Consider the following 10490-nt stretch of genomic DNA (forward strand, 5'->3'; position numbering starts at 1 on the left):
CCCCGTGGACTGCAGCACACCAGGCTTCCCTGTCCATCTTTAACTCATGTCGATCGAGTCGGTGATGCCATCCAACCATCTCATCCTCTGTCGTCCCCTTCTTCTCCTGCCTTCCATCTTTCCCAGCATCCAGTCTTTTCCTATGAGTCAGTTCTTAACATCAGATGGCCAAAGTACGGGAGTTTCAGCTTCAGCATCAGTCCTTCCAGTTAATATTCAGGAATGATTTCCTTTAGGATGGACTGGTTGGATCTCCTGGCAGCCCAAAGGACTCTCAAGAGTCTTCTCCAACATCACAGTTCAAAAGCATCAATCCTTCAGCATTCACATTTGTTTACAGTCCAACTCTCACATCCATACAAGACTACTGGAAAAACCATAGCCTTGACTAGACGGACCTTTGTCAGCAAAGGAATGTCTCTGCTTTTTAATATGCTGTCTAGATTGCTCATAGCTTTTCTTCCAAACAACAAGCGTCTATTCATTTCATGGCCACAGTCACCATCTATAGTGATTTTTGAGCCCCCCAAAATTAAGTCTGTCACTGTTTCCCTATCCTTTTACCATGATCTTAGTTTTCTGAATGTTGAGTTTTAAGCCAACTTTTTCACTCTCTTCTTCCACTTTCATCAAGAGGCTCTTTAGTTGTTCTTCACATTCTGTAAAGAGAAAGATCTGGGCAGGAGAAGTCAATATGTCAGAAACCTGGTCCCGATGTCATGATTCCCATTTAGGGTCGATAGGGCAGGAATGTCTCTGTGTCTCTGCATCAAAATGACAGTTTCTTCTTTCGTTTCACAGAGAAGATACAAAAATTAAGATTGAGGAGAATCTCCAGTAGGTGTGGAAGATGGCTGGTCATTACAGATGGCTGAGAGCCTGCCAACTCTTTCAAGACCAGAAAGTGAGGAAGCAAAACCCGGGACCTGGGAGGCAGATGGCTCCCCCACCACAGGAGAAAGACTCCATGGTGGGTGGAGGCTTGGACCTGCAGGGAATCTGTGGGTGGCATGAACTGCAGAGACAGGGTTTAGACCTGGAATATTCTGGGTCCATAACTAACTAGTGCATTTGCATCCAAAGATAGCTGCCTCGACCTCCCTCCCCAGCAGATCGGGCCACTCAGAGCCTGGGAGGAACCATCAGGGCTCTTCAGGGTTATGTCTGCCCTGGCTTCATCCATATCTTTCAATGGGGCTCTTACTGTTTACCTTAGACCGCCAGACCCTCCTCCTCTGATGGTGCTGACAAGGGCTTTGGGAACCACAATATTGTAACTATCCCAGTACCTGTGGGACCGCGTCCTTTCTTCAGAACCAGCATGCAATGCTCTCCATCCGTTCTTGCATTCCCTTTGGCCTCGTGCCTGAGGCTTCTGCTGACTCACTTACCTGGTTCTCCTCCACCCACAGGTGAAGTGTAAGGACTGTGGAGACTTTGGGCACACAGCAAGGAGCCTCAGGTGCCCCATGAAGCGCTGGCAAGGGGCGCTGGTCCCCTTGCCCTTGGGGTCCAGATTCGGTAAGGAGAACCTGGCGTGGAAGCTGCAGGACACACCGACCCCAGGGACCCCTAAAACGACTGAGAGAAAGGAGGAGGAAAGGCAGAGGTGAGTGGCGGGAAGGTGGGACCCAAGGTCTGGGCTGCAATCTGGAGACTGTTCCTCTCCTTGTTGACACTGTGCTGAGCCATGTCTAGAAAGGACAGGGAAACTCGGGAGACAGAGACAGGAATGACGTCCTCAGGGGCCACACTCAGGGGCTCACACTAGGCCCTGAAGTCACTAAAGAGAGTGTGGCACTCACAACTTTGCAGCTGACCAGCCCTGAAGCCCTGGAGGGGTCTCTGGAGTCGGGGAAGGACATGGGGGTTCGGCACAAAGGCAGAGGGGTTCAGGTCTGGTGTCACTCCCAAACTAGGAAAGGGGCTGGGCCACAGACAGCACCGTTGGTCCCAACTATGACAAGAACACTGGGTTTCTGACACTTGACATGTTTGTGTTGCAGGAAAGAGGAGCAGCAGAGAAAGCTCTTGCAGCGATTTCCCAGGAGGCCCCGCCATCGGCAGCCACAGAGCTGGAAGGAGGAGCCAGAGCCCGGCCTCTGCCTGAGGGTCAGTCTCTGCTGGGCCCCCTCTTTAATCCACTGGCCTCAGTCCTGTCTGTGGGAGGAAACCGGTCATATTCTTTCCTGACCAATGGCATCATTTATTTTTCAGATGCCATTTTTCACGGTGCCTTTGATTTTGCATTCTTACTCGTATGTCTGGTGAGAAGCTGGCAGAGACATGGAATTGATTTTATCAGCAGCTTCCATAGTCAAATCCTTTAAGTTAGAACAGGAATCTGTAAATTGTGATTCATCCTCCAAAACTGGACAGGAAAATTCATTTTGCCATCAAGGTGCCTGCAAATCACCAATCTGTGTACAGTCTCAAATAGAAGGTCTACCAAAAGCTTGCTTCCCCTTACTTAACAAGAGACATGGTTTGAACATTTCCATTTGATGTATAAATGTATCAAGGTCACATGAGCATGCTAATATTGAGGATCTTATCATATAAAATGAATGCATGTGAGGTGTTTTACTGGACGGAGAGGAGATTCTCACACCTGGCCTCTCTGTGTGGTCTTGTCTTCCAGCACCCAAACATGCCTGTTCTTATCCACACATCCAAGAGGAAATCCTTCCAGGATCCAGATCACCCAAGAGGGTCACCAACGAGGAGAGATGATGTGAAATCCAGCCCCCCCACAGTGCCTCTCATCGGCAGGAATTTGGCCCCGGCCTCCAAGGGCCGCATCAAGGCTCCAGGCAAGAGATGTGCGCAGACCCCCAGCCTGACATGTGTGAACCCCCCAAAGAAACCTAGACTCAGCCCCGTACAGATCCCCCAGCAGAGCACTCCGACAGCAGGTCTGGGGGCCTTCCTGAATCTCCCTCCTCCACCCTGCACAGCTGCACGAGGACCAAGAGTGGCCACCCGTGTATCCAGGGAGACACCTGCCCAGGGGCAACGGTTTGACCTTCAGCCTCTAGCGGACAGATCTCCCTCCAGGAGCGTGGGTGCCGTCTCCGCAGCCCAACCCCTGCCCATCATCTGTGTCCCAGCCCAGCCTCTCAGGATGCTCTTCCTGAGAGACGGTGAAGGCTGCTGGAGCTGCGGGTACACAGCTCCCCCGTCCCCTCGGCCTGTGGAGCAGCCAGCCCTTCCTGCTCAGAGCCCGTCTGTCAACCAGGAGCCTGATGGACACGCTGTCCCCGGGCCCCGGAGCATCCTCTACGATGACCTCCAGGTGTCTTCTTCCTCCGAAGAGAGTGACTGGGACGAAGACACCAGTGGCAACTAAACCTTGTCCTCCAGTCTCAGGAGGTGCCCTGTCATGACTGTGACCTTGACGGGTGGGCTGGGTGTTAGAGGGAGCGACTGTTTCCAGTGAAGCAGGACACCCCACCCTGGTGGGTGAAACAGCAGTGGGACCGGACCACCCTGGGGACACACAGCTGCACACACTGCACTGTCTCCTCATGGAATCTGAGTCTGTCCCATGGCACTTACCCAACCAAATGTCAAGCTGTCAACCTAAATCTATTATCAGTAGTTGAGGCAAATTCTAGGAGTGACTTTCAACCATTGTGTAGATAGGAAGTGATGGTACTATCGGTAGTTGATGATGGTAGTGTCTGTGTTGGATGGTAGTACCTGTATCTGAACATTTGGAACCTGCCTAAAGGGCCTGACTCTGCTCCACAGAAGGTAAGCCACGCCCTGTCCTGAGAGATGTCTAGTGGACTCTGTGGAGTCTTGCACTATAAATCACAGTGGGGAAAATTCCCGTGGCTGTGCTTATCAAGTGTCATTAAATGTTACTACAAAGCTTTGTTTTAAAAATTGTCTTTCTGTGTTTTCAGTATAAACAAAAAAAATTTTTACAGTCCTCTCAAGAGATATAGAAAGATCATTTGGTCACATTCAACATCCTGGTCAGGCATGCCCTGCACCCAGCCCCTGCAGGGCCTTCCTTCTGCCCTAAATCAAATCAGCAATAGGTCAAGATCCATTTCATATGTATATATAATTAAATACTGTTGAATGTAATATGCTAATATTTTTTAAGATCTTTTGTATTTATGTGCATCAGAAATTTTTTATTTTGTTATTATGTATCATTTGACTTTGTTATCCTGGAATGCTACGCTTAGTGGCTCAGTCATGCGTAACTCTTTTGGACCCCATGGACTGCAGTCCACCAAGCTCCTCTGTCCATGGGGATTCTCCAGGCAAGCATCCTGGCGTGGGTTGTCATGCCCTTCTCCAGGGGATCTTCCCAACCCAGGGATTGAACCCAGGCCTCCTGCACTGCAGGCAAATTCTTTACAGACTGAGCCACTAGGGAAGCCCTATTATGTCATCCTGGTATGAAAAACTAGTTGGAATCAGTTGCCACCTTGCTTTTGAATGATAATTTTGGTAGGATTGATATACTGTCTCCCACAAATTTTATAAAATTTACCGGTGAAAAAGTTTGAATTTTAATAGTTTTACCATAGAAAACATTTTGTGTGTGGTTTTTATCTCTAAGCCTTGAGGATCATCTTAATACTAATTTGACTCAAGATAGATCTTGTAATGGAGGGGAAAGAGGAGCATGGGAGGACTGTATGAAAAACACAGAATCAGGGCCTCCCATATCCCCGGGGCCACTTATGCACATTAACAGTGCCCCCTTGTCAGTCCCCTGTCTGGAGAATGTGGTCAGCCTGTGGAGTGCCTACAGCCACAGGAAGCCCCAGAATCAGCTCAGCCCTCATTCTCAGGTGCCTTGCGCCAGCTCTTCCTCTAGAACCCTGGGAGTCCAGACAGCAGGTTTCTGAGTATCTCAGCAGGGGGCTACAGGCAAGTGTCAGGGACTGTTGTTCCTGGACCAAGAAGGGCCAGCAGAGGGCAGCACAAGTGGTTCAAGAACTCCCTGACCAATCAGGCACTTATCTACCCTTGCTCAGGCTGAGGGTCACCACCCCCTTGTCTCTCAGTGAAGTGAGTGAAAGTTGCTCAGTTGTGTCCAACTCTTTGCGATCCCATGGACTTTATAGTCTGTGGAATTCTCCAGGCCAGAATATTGGAGTGGGAGCCCTTTCCCTTCTCCAGGGGATCATCCCAAATCAGGGATCTCCCTCTTTGCAGGCAGATTCTTTACCCGCTGAGTCACAAGGGATGCACTGAGGCATGGATAATGTAATTTTTAAGTACTTATTTTTCTAGGGTATCTTTGGGTTACAATAGTACATGTTTTATTTCTATAAAAATAGATTTCAACTCTGGCATGCCATAAAACTGACCACCACCAAAAACTGGGTTTTTCTTTTACTGTTCTGTGGGTCTCTTTTACTGCCACCCTCGGTAACCCGCTGCTCTGTTCTGTGAATGTGTGTTTGTTCTTGTGTCATTTCCTGTCTCTTAATAATTTTTTGTACTTATTCCCTCTTTTTCTTTGCATTTAGCGTTCCATATATGAGTTAATTTATAAGGTTTTTCTCTTTTCAGAAAGTGTCTGCAAGATGTTGTTTGATCAAAGGTGATACTTAACCTTGATTGGATTAATACAACCTCGTCAAGGTCAGGTGATGTGGGAGCAGACTCAAAGGCAGCAGGAAAGGGAAATGACCCCTCTGACCCTCCTCAACCACCTTCAAAGGTGCACAGAGTGTCCAGCACCGACATTCTGAGCCTTTACTGACAGGTAAGTGGTATGCGGCTCGGATTCAGGCTGATTTAAATTTGATGGTGTGTGTCCATCAGAGAAATGGGACAGTAGACAAAAGAGGTACCGATGTGGTCTAGGTGATGGGGTATGGATACTTTAACGTTTACAGTTCATGATTTTTGTAGGGTGATTTTCTTGAAGAGATGTCTAGTCTTTCCCATTCTGTTGTTTTCCTCTCTTTCTTTGCATTGATTGCTGAGGAAAGCTTTCTTATCTCTCCTTGCTATTCTTTGGAACTCTGCATTCAGATGCTTATATCTTTCCTTTTCTCCTTTGCTTTTAGCTTCTCTTCTTTTCACAGCTATTTGGAAGGCCTCCTCTGACAGTCATTTTTTTGCATTTCTTTTCCATGGGGATGGCCTTGATCCCTGTTTCCTGTACAATGTCATGAACCTCCGTCCATAGTTCCTCAGGCACTCTGCCTATCAGATCTAATCCCTGAAATCTATTTCTCCCTTCCACTGTATAATCATAAGGGATTTGATTGAGGTTATACATGAATGGTCTAGTGGTTTTCCCCACTTTCTTTACTTTAAGTCTGAATTTAGCAAGAAGGAGTTCATGATCTGAGCCACAGTCAGTTCCCGGTCTTGTTTTTGCTGACTGTAAAGAGTGTCTCCATCTTTGGCTGCAAAGAATAGAATCAGTCTGATTTCGGTGTTGACCATCTGGTGATGTCCATGTGTAGAGTCTTCTCTTGTGTTGTTGGAAGAGGGTGTCTGCTATGACTAGTGCGTTCTCTTGGCAAAATTTTCCCTATAGTTAAAAGGACATGTTTTTTGGGTGTTAGTTCTAAAAGGTCTTGTAGGTCTTCATAGAACCATTCAACTTCACCTTCCTTAACCTTACTAGTTGGGGCATAGGCTTGGATTATCATAATATTGAATGGTTTGCCTTGGAAACGAACAGAGATCATACTGTTGTTTTTGATATTGCATCCAAGTACTGCATTTCAGACTCTTTTGTTGACCATGACGACTACTCCATTTCTTCTAAGGGATTCCTGCCAACAGTAGTAGATATAATGGTCATCTGAGTTAAATTCACCCATTCCAGTCCATTTTAGTTTGCTGATTCCTAGAATGTCAATGTTCACTCTTGCCATCTCCTGTTGGACCACTTCCTATTTGCCTTGATTCATGGACCTGACATTCAAGTTCCTATGCAATATTGGTCTTTACAGCATCAGACCTTGCTTCTATCACTGGTAACATGCACAACTGTGTATTGTTTTGCTTTGGCTCCATCCCTTCATTCTTTCTGGAGTTATTTCTCCATGGATCTCCAGTAGCATATTGGGCACCTACTGACCGGGGGAGTTCCACTTTCAGTATCCTATCATTCTGCCTTTTCATACGGTTAACAGGGTTCTCAAGGCAAGAATACTGAAGTGGTTTGCCATTCCCTTCTCCAGTGGACCACATTCTGTCAGACCTCTCCAACATGACCCTCCCATCTTAGGCAGCCCCACAAGGCATGGCTTAGTTTCATTGAGTTAGACAAGGCTGTGGTCCGTATGACCAGATTGGCTAGTTTTCTGTGATTGTGGTTTCCGTGTGGCTGCCTATGATGCCCTTTTGCAACACCTACCATCTTCCTTGGGTTTCTCTTACCTTGGACGTGGGGTACGTCTTCATGGCTGCTCCAGATATAGCAGCCGCTACTCCTTACCTTGTACGATGGCTATCTCATCATGGCTGCTCCTCCTGACTTTGAAGGTGGAGTAGCTCCTCTCAGCCCTCCTGCACCCGTGCAGCCACCACTCCTTGGATGTGGGGTAGCTCCTCTCGGCCACTGATGATGTGATCACTCACGTAGAGCCAGACATCCTGGAAAGTGAAGTCAAGTGGACCTTTGAAAGCATCACTATGAACAAAGGTAGTGGAGATGATGGAATTCCAGTGGAGCTATTTCAAATCCTGAAAGATGATGCTGTGAAAGTGCTGCACTCAATATGCCAGCAAATTTGGAAAACTCAGCAGTGGCCACAGGACTGGAAAAGATCAGTTTTCATTCCAATCCCAAAGAAAGGCAATGCCAATAAATGCTTAAACTAATGCACAATTGCACTCATCTCACACGCTAGTAAAGTAATGCTCAAAATTCTCCAAGCCAGGCTTCAGCAATACATGACCCATGAACTTCCAGTTGTTCAAGCTCGTTTTAGAAAAAGCAGAGGAACCAGAGACCAAATTGCCAACATCTGCTGGATCATTGCAAAAGCAAGAGAGTTCCAGAAAAACATCTATTTCTGCTTTATTGACTATGCCAAAGCCTTTGACTATGTGGATCACAATAAACTGCGGAAAATTCTGAAAGAGATGGGAATACCAGACCACCTGACCTGCCTCTTGAGAAATTTGTATGCAGGTCAGGAAGCAACAGTTAGAACCAGACATGGAACAATAGACTGGTTCCAAATAGGAAAAGGAGTACATCAAGGCTGTGTATTGTCACCCTGCTTATTTAACTTATATGCAGAGTAAGTACATCATGAGAAATGCTGGGCTGGAAGAAGCACAAGCTGGAATCAAGATTGCCAGGAGAAATATCATTAACCTCAGATATGCAGATGACACCAGCCTTATGGAAGAAAGTGAAGAGGAACTAAAAAGCCTCTTGAGAAAAGTGAGAGAGGACAGTGAAAAAGTTGGCTTAAAACTCAACTTTCAGAAAACGAAGATCATGGCATCTGGTCCCATCACTTCATGTCAAATAGATGGGGAAATAGTGGAAACAGTGCCATACTTTATTTTTGGGGGGCTTCCAAATCACTGCAGATGGTGACTGCAGCCATGAAATTAAAAGATGCTTACTCCTTGGAAGGAAAGTTATGACCAACCTAAATAGCATATTCAAAAGCAGAGACATTACTTTGCCAACAAACGTCCGTCTAGTCAAGGCTATGGTTTTTCCTGTGGTCGTGTATGGACGTGAGAGTTAGACTGAAGAAAGTTGAGCACCAAAGAATTCATGCTTTTGAACTGTGGTGTTGGAGAAGACTCTTAAGAGTCCCTTGGACTGCAAGAGGATCCAACCAGTTCATTCTGCAGGAGAGCAACCCTGGGATTTCTTTCAAAGGAATGATGCTAAAGCTGAAACTCCAGTACTTTGGCCACCTCATGCGAAGAGTTGGAAAAGACTCTGATGCTGGGAGGGATTGGGGGCAGGAGGAGAAGGGGACGACAGAGGATGAGATGGCTGGATGGCATCACTGACTCGATGGACGAGAGTCTTAGTTAACTCTGGGAGTTGGTGATGGACAGGGAGGCCTGGCATACTGTGATTCATGGGGCCGCAAAGAGTCAGACACAACTGAGCAACTGAAATGAACTGAACTGAACTGATAATGAGTGATGTTGAACATCTTTTCATGTGTTTGTTAGCCATCTGTATGTCTTCTTTGGAGAAATATCTATTTAGTTCTTTGGCCCATTTTTTTATTGGGTCGTTTATTTTTCTGGAATTGAGCAGCAGGCTTTGCTTGTATATTTTTAAGATTAGTTGTTTGTCAATTGCTTCATTATGCTATTTTTTTCTTCCATTCTGAAGGCTGTCTTCAGGTGAATCAACTTGACCTTCCCTACTCTAGGCTCCAAGGTCATCCTCCATATCACCCGACCAGTTGCATCTGCCACTTACCCGATGTTGTCTGGATGAGACACACAGGTAAGAGGAAGAGAAGGTACAGTAGCTTCATGATGGGAAAGGAGTTTCGGAATTCCAAGTAGAACCAATGTCTGGTGGCACACCTGAATCAGGGCAGGCAATCTGGGAGAGAGTTTGAAAACTTCAGCTGGAAAGAAAGTGTTTGTATTCCTACCAGAGATGTTCATCTGGGCCTGGGCCTAATTTGAGGATGTTTCTTCTATGGACACATAGTCCAAGTGTTTGCCTGTCGTAAAGGAAGTGGTTTGCAGGATGTTAGGGTTTCCAAATTGATTCTCACTTCTGCTTATGGCTCTGAGGTTTGGTGCATTTTTTGGAGGAAAATCATTAAACAGTGAATTCTGTTAGAAAATTATTGATTTCTTTTTTTCACCTTTATTTCATGTCTCTGCATCTGTCCATTTCTCCTTTCAGAATAAACAGCCTCAATCCATGGGTCGCAAAGAGTTGGACATGACTGATTGACTGAACAACAACAACCCAACACACATATACCTTTTACAATTGAAAAATGGGAAAGAATTTTGGAAATTAAAATGATCTTTTTTCACTCTCAACATTTTCTCTTTTTTTGCTACCATTTACAGAGAGAATTGATCCATCCTAAGCAAGCTTTTGCATAGACCACAATCAGGTGAGGCTTTATGGGCTAGAGTATTTCTTAATGCAGGTAATTCATCAATGTATTCTTGAGTGCAAAGCACCAAAGGATACCAGATAAGGGCCTTCCCAGGTGGCCCTAGTGACAAACAGCCCACCTGCCAATGCAGGAGATGCACTTTTGATCCCTGGGTCGGGAAGATCCCCTAGAGAAGAGAATGGAAACCCACTCCAGTATCCTTGCCTGGAGAATCCCATGGACAGAGGAGCCTGGTGGGCGACAGTCCACGGGGTCGCAAAGAGTGGACCACAACCGAGTGTCTAAACAACTGGACCTGCTTGGTTAAGGAATTCTGAGCACAACTGATGTTTCCCTTCAGGGCTGGGGCCCTTAATCACCATCACGAGAGTCCTGAGAGTGCTTTGCTCGGACACAGGGCCAGCAGCACCCACGGTG

At 46.4% G+C, this 10490-nt stretch overlaps 1 protein-coding gene across 1 annotated transcript; it reads left to right on the plus strand.

The window, feature by feature from the left end:
- The first annotated feature begins 911 nt into the window (after positions 1–911).
- Positions 912–9990, plus strand: LOC101907227 (putative protein FAM90A12P). The gene is made up of 7 exons (XM_024986468.2): positions 912–970; positions 1413–1609; positions 2007–2112; positions 2642–3756; positions 5545–5740; positions 9317–9433; positions 9848–9990. The coding sequence occupies exons 1-4, from the start codon at positions 938–940 to the stop codon at positions 3347–3349; spliced, it is 1044 nt and encodes a 347-aa protein (XP_024842236.2). The 5' UTR covers positions 912–937; the 3' UTR covers positions 3350–3756; positions 5545–5740; positions 9317–9433; positions 9848–9990.
- The last annotated feature ends 500 nt before the right edge of the window (positions 9991–10490 follow it).

This window comes from Bos taurus, chromosome 27 (assembly GCF_002263795.3).
Source record: "Bos taurus isolate L1 Dominette 01449 registration number 42190680 breed Hereford chromosome 27, ARS-UCD2.0, whole genome shotgun sequence".
Lineage (NCBI taxonomy): Eukaryota > Metazoa > Chordata > Mammalia > Artiodactyla > Bovidae > Bos > Bos taurus.